Source organism: Passer domesticus, chromosome 3 (genome assembly GCF_036417665.1).
Source record: "Passer domesticus isolate bPasDom1 chromosome 3, bPasDom1.hap1, whole genome shotgun sequence".
In the NCBI taxonomy this organism is placed as follows: Eukaryota; Metazoa; Chordata; class Aves; order Passeriformes; family Passeridae; genus Passer; species Passer domesticus.
Window position 1 is genome coordinate 38621084 of NC_087476.1, and position 23250 is coordinate 38644333.

A 23250-nucleotide genomic window follows, 5' to 3' on the forward strand; every position below is an offset into this window, starting at 1 on the left:
AGTAATTATTTAGTTAACCTATCCCTTTTATTTATATACTGAAAAGCAAGAATACATAGTTGATCTTTTCCTTCAAGGACATAACAGGGATTTTAAAAGTAAAAGTAGTAGCTCTTCTGGAGATGTGAAAAGCTTATAATGCATTATGAGAGGCAAATTTCAAATCCATCACTCCCAGAAGAGCAGTATTTAAGTAAAATGAGATTTTCGACAAATTCTTTCAAATCAGCTGCATTGCAAAGTGCACGATACATAATTCTTATCTCATTATTATTTTCCACCTTTCTGGCACAGTTTATTAATTGATTGACTAAAGCTGCAATGATGTCACTATTTAGTTTGACACTCACTGCATTTAAACAATTTAGATAGCCACACACCCAAACTTAGGAAATGTGATCAATTTCCAGCTGTTTATTTCAGGGAAGAAAGGTAAAACACAACCTTGATCTGATTTTGAGTGGAACTTTGGGTAGAACTATTCATTTAAAGAGGAATGCACTGAGAAAATGCTTAGAATTTATGACTAGTGGCTACTTCACTTTCCATGTGACATTACTTTTAGATAATAGCTCATGATTTTGACATACCTAAAAGAAGCCCTATTGCTTTCATTAAAAAAAAATCATAATCTGATTGATTTAGGATACAACTGCAATTACTGGTAGACAACAAAGGCTAAGTACAGCATAGCATGACTAAATAGCAGGTACTAATATGAGAGTGACCAGGTGTGGAAGAAGACTGGCATTGTTGTGCATCAGAACTTATGTTCAGTTTAATTCTGTGATTTTTTTTTAATTATGGTTGCTCAAAATAATTTTGCAACTTAGTTTAACATGCTTCCTGAGTTAATGACTAATTCTAAAACAGATTAAAACATTCCTCTCCCTTTACATTTTCAATTGTCATGAATCCAAGAAGGATGTGCTTTATTGAGTTTTCCCAGGGTTCTAGTTTAAGTTGAAGTGGTAGACATGATTTTAACAGGAGAGGCTTTAGGTACTATTCTTAGCTAAGCAAGGGATTGTAGATCACACAGCAGTCAAGAGTGGCTACCTTTCTTTTAATATTAAATATTCTATTTTAAGGACATTATGTTTTGTAAATATTGATGGTGCTACTGTATTTGCAGTAGCAGGACACAGCTTTTGAGCAGAACAGCTTCATTTTAGGGTGATGCAGTGACTCACACTTTTTTAATCTGAAGTTCAGCTGAGGTAAAGATCAAAAAGTCACTCAGGCAATGGTCTCTTGAATACTGCACCTCAGAGGGATCATTAGGACAACGTGAAACATGTATTCAAAGCAACCAAAAGAAAACAAAATATGCAGAATGAGAACAACAGTATATCATAGACATATATAGAAATAAAACCATCTGTGTGAGCAATGTTGACTTTAATCTGCATTCTTTTTGTGTATGTCACATTTTTACAGTGTTTAACTTCCCACTTGCTATTTACACAGCGTTTTTGAATTTCCTATGGCATTGTCTTTCATGAAGTCTTGGTTTTGGAAGTATTGTCTACACTATTGCAATTTGGAATTTTTGAAAGGGGGAAAAAAGCAAAACACTTACAATGAAAGTAAAGTTCTTCATCCCCTTCTTGATCCGCTTTGCTATAGCCACAATGCCTGAAAAGAAAGGAAAACACCAGTTTTACTAGTAAATAATGATTTACTTAGCACATCTAAAGTCCTGACAAAATCAGTTCTGCAGGTTGGGATTTTCAGGCATTGAGCACCTAACTGCTGTAGGCCCTTTGAAACTTTCACCTATAATTCTATTGACAGCAGAGTTTTAAATAAATCATGAACAGTTGCAATCAAAAGGCTTTTGTATCAAATACCAGTCAGGACAGGTCTTGGAGAAAAAAATTCCAGTTCTGGTGAAAGGCTTCTACAGATAAAACAGAGGATTAAAGAACTTGAAAGTAGAACACTGTTTTACATGAGGTTATTCTTAAACTTACTGCTGTGTCTCTTTTTTTTTGAATGTAAAGTCATTTAAAGGCTGATCAGATAAAGTGTCAGACTTCTCCATGTGAGAAAACTGAACAGAAAGAGAGACTTTGAGGAGTAGAGGTAAAGAACCTGCTAGGGGTTCCTTTTACAGCACATTTACGTAGGACAAAAAGAACATCTTGATACAAGTATCTTGCCAAAGTAAGAGGACAAACCATATAATTGATAACAGGATTTAAATGAAAACTGTCCTTCATAAGACTTTTTCTGCTTCAGTTTTGCAAATTACTATCCCAGGTTCAACTGTCTCAAGAGTTCACAAGAGTGGGGTCAGATGTGCTTACGTCCATCAAAGATGCAATACCTTCGTCCGATGATGAATCCAAACACCATGAACACCAGGATGATAGTTCCTGCCACAGCAACCACAGCTATGATAATAACAGGGTTCTGTTCACTGGAAACAGCAGTGGCTACAAACAGAGCACAGAGTTGAGATTAGTTAAAAATTAATCCCTACTAAGGGACTTCAAAAATTTAAGCCAATCATCATGAATTGTAGACTGTCTACTGTTGTAGACTGCCTTTGTCTGAAAAATTTACACTGATGAAGTTAGTCTAAAGGGGGGGCCTCTACTGGAAATTCAGCTAAATGCTATATGAGATAACGATTGTCTACACTGAATAAAAAGAAGCCAAGCTGGAATTACCTTGGCCAAAGTGGTACAGTCATTACCTGAAAGCCAGCACCACTAGAATCAGTCATTTCTCCTCCCTACTACTGCTTTGCTGCATCTGTTTTGACTCCCTCCTAAAAGGGGAGTCCTGGATATCCCTGTAAGGAGGGACAGTAGGAGCATAATTCCTAACTCTGCTCCTAGCCTCCCCTCTAAAACTCATTGATATGACTTTGAGGGCTTCCAAGGAAATAGTGTCTTTAAGAAAAATGTTTGTGCTGAAACACTATTAACACAGATTTCCTTGGTAGCATATTTCAATCTCTTACTGCTATTAATCATTGTAAATGGCTATTATTACTTACCATTTGTTTCTGTTGGCAACAAAAAGGTGCTTCCACATTAATACAAAATAGAATTCTCCATGCTTCAGAGAATTTACATGCTAAAATATCCCCACATTATTGCTCTTTTTATTCAGATATGCCAATTCTATTAATATATGCAAATGTATACATGTCACATTAATGTAAACTGAGGATGTAATACTTAGCCTGAGAAACCTTGAAGCTTGTTAAAAACATTGCTTGCCTGACATCTAATAAGGGTGGCCATGTACTCAGATACATTAAGTAAGCACAGCTCTCCTGAATTCTGGAGATGCAATTCTGGTTTGTAACAGCAAGGATCTGAACCAGAAGATGAATAGAGGACGAGACATGAGGGACTGTGTAAGTGAGAGACAGCTGGAATCACAGAATTACAAAATCATAGAATCATGTAGGTTGTAAAAGATCTCCAAAATCATCAAGTCCAACCTTTGACCAAATATCACCATATCAACTAAACTACAGCAGTAAATGCTGCTTACAGTGGCACTTGGAACACCTCCCTGAGTGGCCCATTCCAATGACTAAACACCTGTTTAGTGACAAAATTCTTCCTGATATCCCCTGGTGCATCTTGAGGCTCTGTCTTCTTGTCCTTTAGAAGAGACAGACCCCCAGCTTACAAGTTCCATTCAGGTACCTTTAAAGAGTGGCTCCTCCCCTGAGACTCCCATTTCTCCAGACTAAACAACCCCAGGTCCCTCAGTTTCTCCTCATCAGACTTCTGCTGCTGCAAACTCTGTTCCTTTCTCTGGACATGCTCCAGCAACTCAAGGTCCTTTTCAAAGTGAGGGGCCCAGGAGTGGATACAGGACTCATGGTGTGGCCTCACCAGCGCCAAATACAGATCAATGATCACTACCCTAATCCCACTGGTCACAGTATTCCTGAAAGAAGCCAGGATGCCATTGGCCTTCTTGGCCACCTGGGCACATGCTGGTTTATGTTCACCCAGCACCACCCAGCATAGGATCAGCATCCAGGTCCTTTTTCATTGGGCCACTTCAGCTACTCTTCCCCTGACTTGTAGTTTTGCATGAGGTTGTTATGACCCAAGTGCAGGACTCAACACTTTACTTACATATCTCATACAGTAATCTTTGGCCCATCCATTCAGACTGTCCAGATCCCTCTACAGAACTTTCCCATCCTCCATCAGATCAACACTCCTGTCCAACTTAGTGTCACCTGAGAGCTTACTGAGGGAGTCCAAATCATCCATTATAACATTACACAGGACTATTCCCATTACTGAGTTTAGGGGAACACCAGTAGTGATCATCCACTTGCTGGATGTACCAGCATTCACTACCACCCTCTGGGCCTGGCCATGCAGCCAATTTTTAACCAGCAAAGATTGCACCTGTCTAAGCCATGGGCTGCCAGTCTTCCTGGAAAAATGGTGTGGAAGTCAGTATTGAAGGCTTTACTGAATTCCAGGTGGACTACACCCCCTAAGCAGGTACCTTGTAACAAAAGGAGATCAGGTTGATCTAGTAAGACCTGCCTTTCCGAAGCCCAAGCTGGCTGTACCTCATCCATGTGTTGACCTGTATGTGCTGTGTGATCACACTCAAAATGATCTGATCCATGACCTTTCCTAGGACCAAGGTCAGGCTGATCTTAGCCTGTAGTTCTCCAGACCCTCCTTCCAGCCCTTCCAACCCAGCAGATGGGTGTCACATTGTCCAATCTGCAGCCATCTGCAACTTCAGCCTTTTACCCATCCTTGGCTACACTCCTCCACATCAAGAAAAGGAAGAATATTTTCCTTGACCCTCTTTTTGTTGTTAACTTTTTTATAAAAACACTTTTTATATTTTCACAACAGTGGCCAGATTGAGCTCTAGCTGAGCTCTCACCTTCCCAGTTTTCTTTCTACATGACTTAATAACATCCTTATATGCTTCCTGAATTTCCTGCCCCTTTCTTCCAAAGGTCAAACTTTTTTTCCCCCTGATTTTCAGTGAAAGCTCTCTATTCATCCATGCCAGTTTTCTTCCCCGCTGGCTCACCTTTCAGCACACAGGGACACCCTGTTTCTCTGCCTATAAGATTACCTTCCATCCCCTCACAGTTTGTTACTCATACTGAGTGCATTGGTATAGATGCACTTCAGTTGGGTTGATTTCAACCCCAAAACTGGCATATCACCCCTAGACTCACCTTTAGCAAGGCTGGTCTTATCCCCTTCCCCTTTCAAACCTAATTTAAAGTCCTGTCAATCACCCCTGCAAACTCACGGGTTAGAATCCTTTTCCCTTTTAAGATAGGTGAACCCCATCTGTCTCCAGCAGGCCTGGGGCCGTGTAAACTGTCCCATGAGTGAAATGAAGCCAACAGATGAAAGAAAAGGAAAAAAAGGAAACCAAACAGATAGCTGATTAATTAAATTAATGGTATGCTAATATGGTTTACTGCTGGTAACTGAACTGGAATGTCTACACCAGGTTTTATGAACTCCGCAGAACTGGGCTCCTATTACAGACTTCAGAGGTTCCCATAGAAACAAATAACACAGAATTTTCTTGGGAGAAGTAAGCCAATCAACATGATTTATTTTTTCACTGACACTGACCTGTACCAACTGTTTCCCCCCAAAATAACAAACCCCTTGTTGCACTACACAGATTTAGAAAACTCTGCACTGGAGGGAAATTACATACACATCATACAAACACCCCTCTAGTTTTATTTCCTGAAGAAACTTGTAATTTTTCTATATTCTTTCTAATGCACATGAGGAAGATCACACTATTCCTATAACTCTTTAACTAAAAAAGAATGCTCATCTTTAAGTAACTATAACTTTCTGTTTCTGAGATACACAGGTCAGTAGGATGCTACTGTCCACTTGCCTATATTCCACTCCTGCAGCTTTTAAGAAATCAGTGGTGACTGTCTTGCACAAGAGCATAGTCATACAACTCAGTTCCTGCAACTTATCTAGGTCATCAAAATAATCCCAAGGAATCTCAAATTTCTGTAAAATACAGCATTTCCCTAAACTATTCCCATCTTTCTTTGAACTTCACTGCAAACCTCACTTGGAAGTGAAGAAGAGGCAGACTCCTGGCCAGGGTCTGCCTCTTCTTCATCCATCCAAAAAAGCATGTGCTTCATCCATCCAAAAAAGTTTGGAAAAATCCCCAGCCCTGCCTGTCACCTAGTCCAGTAGCCAAGATAAGTGCATAGAGGCTGACATATGTGAGTGGGTTGCTCTATCTAAGTGCCTCACAGATTTTGGGTACTGGCACATTCTGGAAGCGAGCAGACAATGTTTTCTGGGCTCTGGAAAATGTTGGGGACATGGTACACTGGCCAACTGGTAAGACAGGTGGGATGCAATGTATGATTTATTTTTATATCCTTAAAAAAAAAGAGGGTAGGGGGCTGATTGTGGGCATGGTCTGGTATAAATTCAGTGACAGCAGTGTAAGACACCTGCCTCTGTTCAGGAACTCTGCTGCTTCTCCTGTGTGATGAACTCAGTCTGCTGGTGTAAGGGTGAATCAGAGCACAGCTTCTGGAATGATCCCTGTGGCTTGGCAGAAACAAAGATGCTAGAGTGTTCTTAGAGGAATGATTTTGGGATGCAGAAGATCTTTTCAGAGGGTGCATGCATGGCTACCTGTCACTGGTGATGCCACAACAGCAATGACAGGGAATCAACACCAGGACAGGAAAGTTCTTACCTCTGCTTAAGCTGTGTTCAGAGGGCGACACAGGGAGCTGGTACTTGGGCATTCAGCTACAACTGACACCTGATCTGAGCTATCCAATGATAGCTTTGTGCCACAATGCTTAATTTAAAGGAGTTAAATTTAAACCAGCTTTTAAATACATGGTTGTAGGAATGGGAATGCACATCTAAACACCCTGGAGGATTTAAAAAAGGATATCAGCTGAAAATGCTGTGCTGCTGCTCCAACAACCTTTTCTCACGCAAACAACTTCAAATGCACAATTCCTGGAAAAGAATTCTTGGCGAAGTTCACCATGAAAGCTTCAATGATAACTGGATCTATGTATGCCAAATACTATTTTCTTAAGTATTTCTTAAGCATGTGCTTTATACCTTCTATAAAAATTTGTAGCAATGCTATTTCAGACTTTGGAGATCAATTTTACGTATGCATAATGCTTCAATCTTGTTTGGTTTACTCTGATTCATGGAAAAAGCAAAAAGCAAAGACTTCATGCCACATTTTGTCAAGGGCTTCTACTTTAACAGTAAGAGCTGTAAAGAAGTCAAAGATTGGACTCAATGACCTCAGAGGTCTTTTCCAACCTAATTGGTTCTGTGATTCTGTAAGTGAAGAGATCAGCTTCCGTTACAAAAAGCAGAGGATTGTCTTTAGGTCCACTGGCTACAAACCATTTAACTTGACTTTTAAATACGTCAGTGAACCAAGAGATTGAATTGATACTCCAGTGATATTTTATGCATTTGAGTGTTTTTCTAGAGGGACTTCTATTTCTGATAACCAGCCAACAAAAAAAAAAAAAAAAAAAAAAAAAAAAAAAAAAAAAAAAAAAAAAATACTAGAGCCCTTGATTGATCTGTGGCAAACACAGTGTAGAATAGAAATGGTCTGCCTTTATAAAGCATATTTACTTCCTAATTTTGAAAATTTTCCCTAAATATCTATGCAATACCCAACATGTATGATATAGTCCAATACAGGTATAATATAAGTATATTTCACATATCAGATAGTATCAATATAATGGATATAGTTCCTCAAATATTAAAAAGTGGCTATGCAGTCTCTATCGCAACTCAGAAAACAACATACTATTCAAAAATCTACTTAATTAACAACACTAATCAAACAGTGCCAACCAGAGGAAGTGCCAGGACAAATCCACACAGGCAACATGACCGAATGTGGTGGTCATTATTATATTCTTGCACAAATATATAAATGTGTGCATTTTCTTCTTAAAATACTTCCACATTTTTAAAAGCTGAATTCAGAAATACACTGGAATAATGAGAAGAAGCCAAAGCCTCTAAACTGTAGCATAACACGGTCTAGTGTTCACCTGCATGGTATGTCCCTTGAGATATATTTCTCAAAACCAATCCAGTAAAGGTCTTCCTTTCAAATGCTAACAATAGACAAATTTGATGAGTCTATAAGTTCTGGAAAATTATAAATAAAATATAAGAAACTAATACTTTAATGTAAAACAGCTTTAGAAGAGCTTAATGGAATTTGCTATCTTTTTACCAACATTTTAATTATTTCTTCAAACTCTGTATGAGACTTGGATGGTTATCCTTGCTGGGAATGATATCCTATAATATTGTCTCAAGATAATGGAAAATATGCTACTTCTAGAATTTTCTATAATGAAAACACAGGACATTTTTCATTCCATCTCAAAGCATATAGCTGGCCTGTGACAAAAGAAACCTGCTGTGCATCCTGGCCAAGAATCTCTGTGGTTTATATGCATTTTTTCATCATCTGAGTCAGAAAAGGAGTACAGGAGAGTGGTCAGTGATGCATTTATTATAGGATTTTCTAATCCCCCATATGTTGACCAAACTCCAGTCAAAACTGTTCATCTTTGAAATCATCTTTGCTAATCTTAGCAGCTACCAGTCTGCTTACATTCGGTATGTAAAAAACACTCAGATAATTAAAGAAATGTTGGGGAAATATTTTGATGTAATAATTTTAAACCACTATGGACAATAAATTATCTAATTAGCAGAAACTTATTATGGCAGACTTCTAATTTGTTTTCCAGAAAACTATTCAAAATAAGAAATTACTTCTGGCTGTACCTCAGGTTCCCTTTCAGCAAAATGGGGATTCTGCCACTGACTCTTTCTACAGATGGGAAGTATGCTATTAGACACAGAGCTAATAATATTAGTAATAACAGCTTACTGCTGCTATTATGATAATTACTGTTTCAATTATGTCTATTAGATATGTGGTATTATTCATTATTTATAGTTTTTATATTCTGTGTGGGATTAAGGTGGAATCAAAACCTAACTACTGTATATTAAGAATAACCACAAGTTGTTCAGGTGACACCTGGCTGCAATTAATGTGTCTTAGACAGGCTGCTGCATAGGGTGCTAAGAGGGTATGGCATCCATACCCTTTGAATTCACAGGCTATGTATTCTTATATTTCCAGCTCCCAATCCAGCTGCCCTGATCTCAAGGTCAACGTGAAGCAAATGCTCTAAGCCAAGGTAACCAAATTTGGGTCTGCAACAGGGTGGTGGAGCTGCCAAGGACAGAGTTCCTGTGAAAGGGCTCAGGGCTACCAGGTCTCACTGATGAAAGAAGTTTTTTGGTTACACAGCTTACAACTTATTATATGAGCCTAAAAAAAACTTAGTATCTTTGAGATTCCCATTTCTTTACTAAACTAAATTATCAATGAATTCAAAATACACTAAAGATGGAATTACAGCTGAAGACACACACATAAACTAAACTACCAAGTTGTTGGGGGTTTTTTTGGGTTTTTTTTGAGTTTTTTTTCAGAAAATCAAATGGAAAAAAATAGCCTGGAGAAGTCTGTGGGTTGAAATCTCCCTTCCTTCTCTCCCCAGTTACAGAAGAATCTAGATGAGTTATTCAGCTCACCAGTACTCACTCCTTTTGTGGGGAAAAAGAAGTGTGTATTTGAATTTAAAAAAAAACAACCTTGTGTATTAGAAGGAGAGGAAAGGAGAAGAACCTAATACATAACAAATTTCCTCCAGCCAATTATGAGACTAATTTTCATTTATATGGTAAAATAAATTATGGAAGCTCATCCTTCAAAAGACAATGTTAAAAATTCACCTTCCTGTAGAACCAAATTCTTTCTAATTGTAATTATATTACTTATGACACTTTCTTTTCTTGCTTCACTTACTACCTCTACAGAAAGGTTTAATTTCCTGTAAACCTAATTCCTTACCTGTGGCTTCTTCCAGTGTGGCAACATCCAGTCTGGGGCTGTAATTTCCATAACCAGCAGCAGTAAAAGCACGGATCTGGAAAACATACACTGTTCCTGGCTTTAGGTTATTAATAGAAGCTGAAGTGGACTTGGTTTTCACTGTTGAATAGGTCCTCTCCCTTTGATCCTGGAAACAATAAGACGAAATATTAGATGACACTTACAGATCACTTTTTATCATGATTGCACAACAGCAACTAGCAGCCAGCCTGGGCAGTTTATTTCAGTTTGCTGAATGCTCTTTTCCCCCAACAACAAAAATAAAGCATACTCTGTGGAGTATTACAAAACATTGTCAATGCAATGAAGAGCTCTAAGCGTAACATAAAATTCAAATGGGATGCTCATGTTGTTACTCAGAAAACAGAAAGAAACCCCTAAACAAACAACAAAAAAAGACTGCTTTTTTGGCTCTGATTAAATTTTGTGAAATTTTGATGAGAAAAACTCAACCAAAGCTTTCCAGGGGAATCTGTGAGGTCTAAACAGTTCAAGGACAGGGAAATTTTTCTTTCATGGTCAGAACATGACAAACATAGGGTTGCACAACCTGCCTTCATTCTGCATTAATTCAGTTTACAGCTGTCAGAATTTTTTTATTTCTAGAGTACTTCAAAGTTATAATGAATGAAGTCTTAGACATTGTGAAATGCATAGAAAAACTCTGACATCATTACTTTGACATTGTACCCTTCCATCACCTCTAAAAATACAGTATCACCGACATATAATTGGCTGGATTTTGCATAATTTTTGAGGTCCTTAACTCAGTTTTCATTATGATTTTTATCCCTGGTTTTCAGTCTTTTCTCAGTTTTAGGCTCTAAGGCATAAAGAGGAACCCAGGGAAAGAAGCTCAGTATGGCTCTCCACAAATTTGAAGCTGTAAGATTACAAACCCTATGAGTAATAACTCACTTTCAAATAGTACAAAAGCTGTATCACAGATCATTAGAGTATTCAAAAAGCTATACTTATTCATCACATTTACTGACACAGATTATGTTTCAGCACAGATATGTGAAGCCCTGTTGATTTTTGGTGGCAGATGCAACCCTGATTTGAAGGGCAGAAGAGATGAATTAACCAACCATCTGAATGCACCACATGACCAGAGAAGCATGAGCTGAACGCAGCAGTGCTAATGAGACGGATACAGAGGGAAGGAATAAATCTGTAACTCATTTCAATAATATTTCACCAGCTAAAAGTGATGGAGAGCCTTCCCTGTCATAGTCAGTAAAGCAACAAAGGCTTTTGCTGAAACAGAGGGTTATACAGAACATACATGATTTCTTTTCTCAGATTCAGTAAGGGCTTCTCCTGGTTCTTGCCCAGTCTGTTACTGGAGCAAGCCCCCAGCCTTGGCTAGCAACAATTTTCCATATCTTCTCCTAGAGAGTTTAAATCACCTGTAAGTGAGGACCATGGCAGAATGAATGTTTGTATGGGAGAAAGAACAGGAATGCTTGAGAGATGAGACACAAGTGTAAGGAAACCATGAACAGTCAGGTTCAGGACTGTAAGCCACAGTGGAACTTCAGTTTGGGTTTTGATGCATAAACAAGGCTTATTTGAATTGCCAACAGTCCTTGTATTCAAAAATAAATAAATAACAAAAAAATAAAAATAACCTGCACTAGAAATCTCACAGGACAGGCTTACTTTGGAGATTTCAGTCTGTTTCCATTCCAGCCCTAGCCAGAAGTGAGAGGTGAAAAAAACACTTATCAGAGTATTTCAGTATGACAAAAAATGTCTGATTTAATTTGGCTCTAAAGGGAGATAAAAGTTCAAATCCTTTTATTTTTCTTTTCTTCTAAACTAGTGTAACAAAACTTAAATGGCCTCTCTTGTTCTGAACAAGATGATTGTGAATTAATTTTAAAGCTGAAATGCATTTCTTTGGAAGGAAAACAACCATTTCAGTATTTATGCAAAAATTGCCTCTTTAAAGTGATATAGTCCAGTTTATCTGTGACTGTTAGAATGAGCTTTTTATTCTCTTTTATTAATTTCACTGTACTAAGTATAATACTGGAAGATGTCCTTGCATTAAAAAAAAACAAACAAAAAACCAAAAAACCCTCCAATATCAGTTTTTGTCTTTGCAAACACAGAGAAAATTGGCAATGAAATTTTGCTGGTTATTTAAAATGAGTATATAGGGAAAATAATAAAAGCCACATTCTAAAAGCTATCATTATATAAAAAGCTGGGTATCTTGGTAATTTTTCTGTCATTTTACATCATCCATTTAAATTATTTATTTTGCTTGAACACATTAGAAACTGCTCTGCACATTAAAGAAATGCAAAGTTTTTGATTTTTGATTCTCAAATTATTTTTTTTTTCTTTCAGAGGACAGTTTTTCCCTTGATAAATATGTAACATTTTAAAAATACTTGGACTTTATTTGCATGTGTATGTACACACATGCTCGAGGGACAAAAATCATCTGCTAAAATTAGTAAAATTTTTTCCAAGGAATTATTTAGCTATCTGTACCTATCTGTTAGATTTTATTATAAGAATCATTAGAGTGAACAACTTAAATTGGAAGTTAGCCTCAACAAATAAAAATGTTATTCCTTTCCCAAATCATATAAAGATCTTTTGATAAGTATATTTGTGTAATACAGCACTGAAAATGAAATATGACAATTGATATTACATCCAATCTGGGCTGAATTTACCTAACTCTATGTTACCTACTAAGCTGACAGACTCTTTTTGATATAGGGGTACTGTTACCTCGCCTGCAGAAATGTCTTCATGAGTGATCACAAAGGAGCCCTTTTATTAATTTTTTTCATTTTAATTCAATTTTTTTTTTCACAGAATGTTTTATAAAAATTAGGAGTATGTTATGTTATGCAGGCAATTTCTCAGAGAATCTGGAGGAGCCAAACTTAGTCTGGGTCCCATGACAAACGTAGAGCTGCACAACCTGCCTTCACTCTGCTTTCATCCAGTTTACGGTTGTCAGAATTTTTTTATTCTGCAGTACTTCAAAGTTATCATGAATGAAGCCCTAGACATGCTGAAATGAATGGCAAAACTCCGACTGACATCAGTAAGATTGCAATTTCACTCTACCAGAAACAGAGATCACTTCATCTATTACTGAAAAGCAGCCTTCAATACATTATTGTGTTGAGAGAACAAGTGAAAGATAAATTTCACAGTCCCAGTCCTTTTTAAAATGGCAAATAAGGAATATTTATTTCCTAGAAGTCTAGGAAGTGTTTTGAAAATTTTCAGACATCAAGTTGAACTGCCCAGCTCATAAGAAAATAAAAAATGCAGCCAGGAGTTGTACTTGGTACATAATTTCAAGACTAGAATTACATTGGTAGAGAAGGAAATGAAACAAGCTTCAAACACTATGTAGAATAGATGTGAAAACAGGGATTTAATGATAAAAAAGATCCAAGTACAACTTAACAACTAAAAAAAAGGAAAGAAAGGCAGATTTCAAGTGTATATTTCATTTTTAGTATGCCAAAATATAGTATTTGAGACATATGATAGCAACAATAATGGCAGGATTTAGCTAGTTATTAAAAACAAGCAAAATCACAGACTTTGGAGAGACGAGGTTGATAGCTGATGATTTTAACACTGTTCCACATTGCAGCAAACCAACATAAAACAAACAGCACATTGTTGCACATTACAGATAATCTTAGCACTTACTTTCTCATAATACTTGATTTCATATTCAGTAATGACTCCATTGGGATGTTCTGGTTCCTGCCAGGAAAGCTCCACGCTCCTCTGCAGCACTCTTTCTTTCATTACGCCACTAACTTGCGAGGGAGCTGTTTGGACAAGATGTGTCAATAAATAAAAAGAAAATTCGTTGGATGGCTAAAATCAAATGTCATTACTGATCCACCCCATGCTGAGCAACTTTCATTAAGGTAAAAGAAAGCACCTTTTCATAGCTCACAATTCAAAGCTAATGAATATTCTAGCAGATGCCTATTACTGTTCATAAACTTAGAACAGAAATCAAACTAAAGTGCAAACAGCAAAAGGTGTCATTGTTCGAGGTAGTACAAAACTGAGATTGATGGGATAGGAAAAACAATTAAGCAAATTAATTCTGATGATGATAGCAAATCAAGTTTTTAGACTGATGTGTAGTAAATTAAGAGTCTAAATATTTATTGCATATGTTTCTGAAATGCACATAAAAATATAAATAATCTTTTTGAAGCAAAATCACATTTTAGGCTGATTTGATATGACTAATTCCAGTTCTGCTTAGAAATAATTTCTTACATTACCTGATTACAACATGACGGTGATGAAAACGACTTTGTTGAGAGACTAAGCCCACTCTTTTTCATTGTTCTAACCTTTCCAGGACATTTTTTTCTTTATTTGGTTTCCATATTTGGTCTAAGCATTTTTGAAAGTGCAAGACAATTTAAGGAGTAGATCTCATGGAACAAAGGCAACACTGTCTTACTTCGCCTCACTCTACAGAGATATAAATAAATGTACACTTTGTGCACACACATGTACACACAATGAGTTTCCTAATAAATATTGCCCACAAACAAGGACCTTTTGAAATTAAAAAACACCAACCTCAATATAAAAGCATTTTAGAGACATTGACTCTCATATAAAAATGTTTAAGAGAACATGTAATAAACTGTGAGAGACTGAAAAAATAAACTCACTTTCTCAACTTATTTTTAATGAGAAAGTCAGCAGATATTTTTCTGATGTGCAGCATCAAAGGAGGCCAAACATCACAGTCTTCCTCAAACATACACACTGAATTTAGAACAGAAGTCCTGTAAAACTATAGCACTTCGACAAACAACTATGGTATTGGAACCAGGCAGAACTTGATCTTGCTCTCATTCAATTTTACTCATGCAAAAGACAGAGAGGATCTGACCCTCAGCCCCCTACAGTTAAAAGCTAAATTCCATTTACATGGGTAAGGACTTGGTCTTGGGGCAGACTCAGCCACAGGAAAGGTGTCTGAGATAAATTTAGTAGAAATAATATACTAGAGATAATACTAAAGATATTAGAGATAAATTTATATTTTTTTTTCTAACACAGAATCTAATACTGATTCTTTATTGAAATTCTTGTTTACAAAACCTGATAATTTTAAATCTTTTAGGTAAAAAACACCACCTTATTTCAGAACTGTGTATAAAGCTTTCATTATGTAAAATTATGTAGTCTTCAGATAAAATACAATTCTCATCAAAAGCAACAAGGTGATCTTCAATTTCTCTAGTTTTTTAAAATAACATAAAACATCTAGAATGCACACTCCTGTATCATTATGTATAAAATCATAATGATAAAATTAAAATACCTAAAGCACAATCAAGAAAATAATCCTCTGAAAAATTAAATTGGATTGTTAAATCCTTACTGCAATTTTGAAGTTTCTAGTTTTTTGTTTTTTTTTTTAATTACATGTAGGCTATGTTCATGTAGGCTAAATTTCATTGGAGGCTCCAAGAATGCATGACAATTAGGTTTTGAAGCCACGCATGATAATCTTCATTATTAACTATTATGATCTATATAATCAATATAATAAAAGTTGAAGATCTCTTAATCTAGGCTGCCTAAATGATAAAATAATAAAATTGTATCAGACCAACAACCTGGGTTGTTGCACAAAACCAAGATCTGTCTCACTCTCCTTGCATTCTCTTTCTAAAAGCTGAGAGTATTTTCACTCATTAATTAGTGGAATATATTCTTTTTCATAGCTAGGACTCCAGAATGCAGCAAACTAATTTACTTTCTAGTTTTCTTTGACATGATTAACTAGTTGCCTTCTTTGCCTAAATAAGTACCTCTGCATCCTAAATGAATTTCAGAGAAGTCATTATGTTTCATGTATAACTTTCTATCTCATCCAGATAAATGTTTCTCAAATTGCTAATCTTACATTTTTAGATGTCTGAAATTGTTAATGATGGTACTTATAATTGAACAATTTTATATTACCTAGGTCACTGGAATTTGTTTTCCATGTTTCCTCCTTTTTGTTTTTGCTTATCAAATTTTTTCATTCCATTGGCCACAGCATTCATTTTTCTTAAAGCAGTGAAGCAAAATAAACTTGATATTAGCTAACTCTGTGTATGTGGGAAAGGAACAGGAATGTGAAGGAGGAGGAACCGAGAGAGGGGAAAGATTTTAATCAAGGAAATGAAATACACTGTGCGACATTCCTGCTTAACACCTGTACAAAGTACATAAAAAACAGGCATATACCATTCTTAAAGAATTTCTATTCAAACTAAAATCCCCGAAATTTATCAAAATTGCAAGGCAGCATTCAAATTGCTTTGGTTTGATTTGGGGTTTGGGTGTAGGGTCTTTGGTAATTTGTATTTGTTTTGGGTTTTTTGCACCAAAAACTAAAAAAAAGTTGTGCTACCTTTCATTGTTAGAAGAACCACATGAGGAAGAAGTCCAAAACTGCAGTCCAACCCTGCATATGTTGGCAGCTCTGAAGACAATTGTGCTGCATATAATTCCCATACCACATGAGATTCCTAAAATGCAGCATGCTGTTTAACCATATTTGAGTTCCCATGTTTTTCAGGGGAAGAAGGGAAACATCAAATTGACTGAAGACAGAGTATCCTCCTCTGGCAAGGAGCACCAGCTTGTTTTCACTGCACAGAAATCTCTTCAAACTAGAGCAGCCACATAAGCCAATCTATTGAGAGGTCACAATATCTTTATCCTGCCTTTTGGGCTGCGCTTCTTGATTTCTGCTTAATGAGAGTATACAGGTCAGAAGCATTTTGCTCTTTATTCTAGTATAATAACTTCCTCTGGCTTCTCTCTGTGGCTTTCTTACAGATGGTTTTACATTCATGTTTTATTTGTTATGGCTTCCTGACACCTCCTTTTAAACCTTTAGCCAACTTCTCATTGCCTATCTATGCTAATTAATTAACAACTTTTTATGGCTTTGAAACAACTATATTTGAGCAAGCTTGAAAATTAGTTAAATAATATAATTCATCCTTAAATACAAGATAAATTAGGGAATTGAATTTTAAAAAAAAGATAACTCCATAACAACAGGATAAAAAATAATGTATTTGTTCTAATTTCTAGCTAAACCAATAATGATAATAACAATAATAATAAACTACTTCAGGGTCTTTTTCTTCTAGTAACCTACTTCTTGCCACTGCATCTCTAACAAAGTCTTTCATGGCAAAGACACTTAATCTTACAGCATTCCTAGACAACCAGATACCCAGTCCTGAATGACTTGAGCATGCATAATCCCTACTGTACCACTTCAGGTTACAAAGAAGCATCACTTGACAGACTCATTATTTCCATAATATATTACATGGGGGGTACAGACTGTTCAAAACACCATTCGCTATCAACTTTCTTTCTGATATACCTCATCTCTTCTTTTTCTCCTTCCTGCTGACACAACATCCAATGCATCAAACACACACAGCCTCTTATGGCTAACAGGCAGATGTACCTACACAAACAGCATAAGAAAGTACTTTCAGAATGACAGGCCCTCAGCACACTCATTCACCTTTTTTAAATGCTTCAAATATACCATTCAGCAAAAGAAAAAATTGATTTTCCCCAGGTTTCAACATCACAGCCACTGAGAAATATAACTGTGCTGGGTTTTACTGATAAAGCCTTCAAGTTATACAGATTTCAAGCTGGTCATCATTTTCAGATCAAGTTATAGAAAAAGTTAAAACCGAGGTGACAAAAAGAGCAGGATATTCCAAGGATATATTCTCTTCCAGAGAGAATATTGCATGTGGTAGACTGATATGTTCCATCCATACTGCTAAGCCAAGCATATGGTACATTATTAATAAGTGCAAATATTAAGGTATAGCAATTGTTTTGGAAATCATTACTTTTAGTCCAGAGTAATTTGAAAATTTTATAATATAATACTGCTCATGCCTTTAATCCTCATCCTTAGCTATTCTCTGGTTTTCAAGACTAACATTTTCCTTGACCCCTACTGTGCTTTCCAGAAAGCAAAGAGAGGTGTATCTGAACACATCACCACTAAAAAACAAAGCAAAGCAACAAACTCACAAACAAACAAAACCCAAAACCAATCAAACAAAAATGCCAAGCAAACAACAACAACAAAAAACCAACAGAAACTGAAAAATTAAAATATGTGAAGCTGGACTTTAACATATAAGAGGAATTTGGCAGAATTGCTAGCTCAAAATCAGCTACAAACATATTTTTACTGAAAAAAGATAAGTCAGCAAAAGGAACATACCTATCCATTTCTCAGTGATTTCCTAAAGTCCTGAACATTGAATTTGTCTCAATTCCATCAAGAACATCATGGAGACTTTTAATTTGATACTTTTTAAATAGTGTCTCCAGAAGCAGCACCATGTGTATTTAGTATTTCATGTACACGAAACAAAGTACTGAAAATTCTTAGAAATAAGGGTTTACAATCCTGTAGTCACACTTCATACAGAAAATTTCATAAATGAACAGAAGTACATGCTCCTTGTGCGGGACTAAACCCTGTATTAACAAATTGTACCAAATCTATGCTTGCAAATCCAGTTACATGACTTTTCAGACAAATTCTCCAGAGTGAATGGGCCCTCAGACTTCCTTTTTTTAATTATTATTATTTCCTATCTTACAGCAGCAATAATGTGCTGAAGTCAATCTGAGCTTCCTCTTGTACTTGCTGAAGTCAAACAATAACACTGGCACTTTGATAGCATCCTTACTGCATTCCTAAAGGACAACTTGGATTTTGGCATCTTTTATTTTCATACCATAAAGATATGCAAGAATCATTCAAAACCAACAGCTTTTCCTATAGCAGCAATGATATCAATTTTACATCCCTGTAAGACTGTATCTTAGGGCCCAACATAAGTTTTACATGACATAAACCATTTTTCTGCAACACTGTTCTACAGCAGTTGAAGGGTGTTTTGAGTATTGAGCCTGAAGGAGACATTGCTAACAGATGCAAAACATAGAGAAACAAGGATATTGGCACCCCAATGGTTATAACCTATTCTGTCATTTCTTTTTAACATGTCTTTGCTGTGTCCTTTTTTAGCAGAAATCTTTGGATAACAGAGTTGTTTTTCCTCTACATCTATTTTAAGTAAGACTGTAATCTGGCATTTTATCAATAGCAAATGTAAATATATATATATATATATATATATATATGTATATATATATATTTATGCTGATATATGTGCTATATATATATATGTGCATATGAAAATAGTAGCAGAAAATTACACTGTTAGCTCTTAAATGGTTGTTCAGGAAGCGAACACAAAACTCCCCATACTCCATTATAGTCCTGCACCCAGATTACCCAAAGGGCACCTTTCTGCACTGATTTGCCCCCAAGAGAAAGAGTGAAAGTGAAGTCATAACCTGGCCTCCAACCATGTTCTGGTTTGCTCTCAAGGGAACCAGGTGTCAGAATTGCCAAAATTACTAAGAGTGGAAGGCAAACAGATTATACACCTTGAAGAATTGCAGCTGCTGCTGTCAGGAATCTGGGGGTCAGCATGTGGCACCATACTGTTTTTTGTGCTGGTCTGAAACAGGATACCTCAGGATACATGCCCTCCCTTGCCTCAGGACACATGCCTTTGCTTACTTCTATGGAACTGTCTGATGCAAAAAGAGCCGTAACCAGGTTTCAGGTACTGAGCAAATTTTAACACTTTACTACGTAGCTATTTCCCTTACTTACATATTCTGTTTCTTAGAAAAAATACAAAAGCTTTTTTACAAGAAAGAAAAAAATATCACATTAATTATTCAAATTATTAAAAATTTCAATGCACTGTAATATAGCACTCACTTGAGTGCCACTAAAAGCCATGATATAAAACTGCCACAGCTTGTCCTTGAAACGCTTTGAAAAAAATGCTTACATTTCACTTCATGTTTACACTAATATGCGCAGTAATTTTCATGTTGTTCTATATCATAACTCATGCAAAAAGATAACAGAAAAGATCATGATAGCTCTTATACTGAAAATTATTAAATGTATTGATAGACATTCTCAAGATTTCCTGTTTTGTTATAGTGTATTTCTTTCCCCTCAGTTAAGCCTCCACATGACAAAGCAGCCCATGATAAAAGGTTATTGAGTACCACTGTATTATGCCATTAGTACCCATTGCTTTGGATCAATGGCAGAGAAATTCCCCACTGTGTTTACAAGCTGCAGCATTCAAAAAAAGACCCAAATAAATCAGATATTTTACACTAACAATGTCCTACAGAGAAACCATTTTAACTTCCTTGCTGACACACTTTACTTTCCAGCTCATAAATATAACACAGTGTGCTCACAGTGCTGGGTAAGCCATCAGCAGAGGCACACACAGTTGCTCTGAGCCACCTGGGGATGCCATGAGTACATGGGAACAGGTAAGGTAGTCAAGCAATACTTGACTGCATTACTCCATCACATGTTTTGCCATTCCTTTTATGGCTGAGAAACTCTCAAAATACTTGCTGATCTACAGAGAGGAAAACAAGCAAACTGCCCAAACTGTTGAATATCAATTAAAAAATATAATCATAAAATATGCTGAGTAGGACCCCAACAGCCTGTCAGGAAGGGACCCATGAGGAAAAAAAAACAATAAATACATTCTGATCTCCCCTGATATCACTAGCAAATTTCTATGAATACTTATGCTCCAATAACATTATTACCAAATATGTAGTGATTTGCTAATTGCCTATACCTTTTAAACATCTGATGCATTTAAAATACATAATGGTTTGGTAACTCCTTCATCAAACTCAAAACTTAGCAGCCAGATCAGTCCTGTATGCTGTCTATTCTGGCAAAATTCTGGGGAGGGAAGCCCATAGAAAGACAGAAAAAGAATCTACCAGAAAGAAATGAAACGGTTTAGAAAGATCGGGCTGACAGCTTGTCTATCATGTTTTGATTTTTTTTCTGGTCACAGTCTACATCTAGACCCATTCTATGAACTCCCCTGTTTCTTCTGCCTGACATTTGGTACAAATATTACTGTTATGTCTGCATCTCATTTCTTTGAAAACTGGCAACTTGGGCATCAATCAGTGCTGAACGGATGCTGAGTTGCGTAACAAGTGACAACGCTGTCTCCCAAGATATCCACAACTCTTGTTTTGTGAATAAGTTTTGACATGTCAGGCACAAACCTGATTCTTACAAATGTGTTAGAGTAACAAACCAGCCTTACAAATAACAGAGAGGGGCTTTTGTTCTCCTGAAGCATTTGTTTTCCTTTGCAGAAGAAATATTTCTATGTTAATTAGCTTTTTCTTTTGTCCTGTGTTATTTTGTGATTCATCTTTCATAACTTTTTCTGTATTTTTTTTTAGAGAAACATCTGCCACCAGCCTTGCAGTAAATCCTTGGCACACAGATATTATTCTTCATTAAAGAAAACAAAACACCACAAAACTCTCCAAGATGAGGATACTCTTTTCCCTGGTGGGATACTCAGACACATAATATTCTCCTTCTGTCTCCAGTCATCTCTGCTGGCAAGTGTCAATTACAGACATAGGTTTTAGGGAACAGAAGGATAAAAACCAATTTACAAATACTTTTCTCTGGAAGCAGACAGGTGTAATGACTGAGACTGTTTGCTGTAATTGAATTTCATGCTGTCATCTATTCAGTCACAAATAGATGTCAGCTTCAAGAATGCTACACATGGGAAAAAACCAACAAACAACAAAACCCCCTTAATACATTCTTATTGCTACTGCATAGCTAAGTTTGCCACTCTAGTTTGAATTCAGCAAAAGAAATTTTGACTTTCAGAGAAGAGTATGAGGTGACTTACAGTAGTGGTTTTGGGAGCCTATGGAGTAGTTAGATTATGTTTATTTAGAGTAAGATGTCCAAGACACAACTGAGTGAATTCCAGCCCCATAACAAAGCATTTTGTTTCAGACACAGCCAACCAAAATCTGGAAGCAAAGTGCCATGCCAAAAAATTAAAAACAGTTGATCAAATATTAACAAAAAACATATAAATATTCTATAAGGATGTCAGCAGAAAACAATAATTGTGTGCCAGAGGTTTGATCAAATTGATGCTTCCAAAGATATAATTGTTCTGTGGGGGAAAAAAAAAATTACTCTACTAACATTCCTCAAATGTAACAACTTCTTTTCCAGCCTTCCAAATTCCTGTGAAATGCATCATAACGGCACTGTTAAAAATGGGCATATTTCTGAAAGCAGCATGGGTAGTATTCACAGGGAATACAGGAAGAACTCCATGCAAGAACAGTTTTCATTTTCTCTTGTTATGAACTGTTTTTTCCCAAAGAGCAATAAATCTCTAGCTTTAAGAAGATGGATAAAAATCCATCTGGGAATCTCTGCTACAGTGATAAATACCAGAAGCAGTAAGGCTGAAGTTATTGACTATGCACAGGAGGGAAAGTCATGTCCATGAGGAGAAGGTCAGGCAGGGCAGACAGCCCGTGATTCCCTAGGTCAGGACTTGTAGAGGGAGCAGTTTCACTGGCCAGAGCGAGGTCACCGCTGTGGAGAACTGCCAGTGACAAAAACACAATATTCAAAATTTCTCCTGATGTACAAAAATTCACGTACATTCTGTCAGCTGAGAAAAAAATCCATTTGACAAAACGTTGATTGTCCCAAATGAAGTAACTTTAGATGTTTGCAGGAGCTGCTTGAAAAATACTCTTGTGCAAAAGCAAAAGGAAAACCCGTTATCTTCAGGGGAATATATTTTGCAAAGCAAAGCTAGTTGATTGATTTGAGATTGATTTGACTATACAACAAAAATTAACATCTCACTATTCAACAGCAAAAACTAATCTAGACATAGTGCATATTTACTTAAAAATAAAGTGAAAAAAATTTGTATGAAAATATCTTTAATATTTTTTATTTTCTTTTTTACACCAAAAGTATTAAAACTTGTAATATATTTATAGGGTTTATGCAACTACGTATGATAAAAAGATGATTTCTAGAAAATGTATCCCTACCATCTATTACAGAAAGAGTAAATTCTGTACATAATTTCAAAAGGATCTTAAATATTCTTCCGTTTGAGGAGACATTAGTTCCTAAAACTCCTTATTGCTTATAGTAGCTATGGTTTAATGCTTCTCCAGGTTCTGCTTACCAGAAAACTTTGCTGAAAG

General features: G+C 36.3%; 1 protein-coding gene across 7 annotated transcripts in view; it reads right to left on the reverse strand.

Moving 5' to 3' along the window:
• The window catches only part of EPHA7 (EPH receptor A7), a 165169-nt gene that overhangs the window by 32905 nt on the left and 109014 nt on the right, over nucleotides 1–23250 (reverse strand). For all 7 annotated transcript variants that reach the window (XM_064412699.1, XM_064412702.1, XM_064412698.1 and 4 more), the window contains 4 exons: nucleotides 13717–13841; nucleotides 9976–10144; nucleotides 2333–2441; nucleotides 1583–1638 (listed from right to left, as the gene is read on the reverse strand). In XM_064412699.1, the coding sequence (XP_064268769.1) occupies nucleotides 1583–1638; nucleotides 2333–2441; nucleotides 9976–10144; nucleotides 13717–13841 (459 nt within the window). The remainder of the gene's footprint in view (nucleotides 1–1582; nucleotides 1639–2332; nucleotides 2442–9975; nucleotides 10145–13716; nucleotides 13842–23250) is intronic.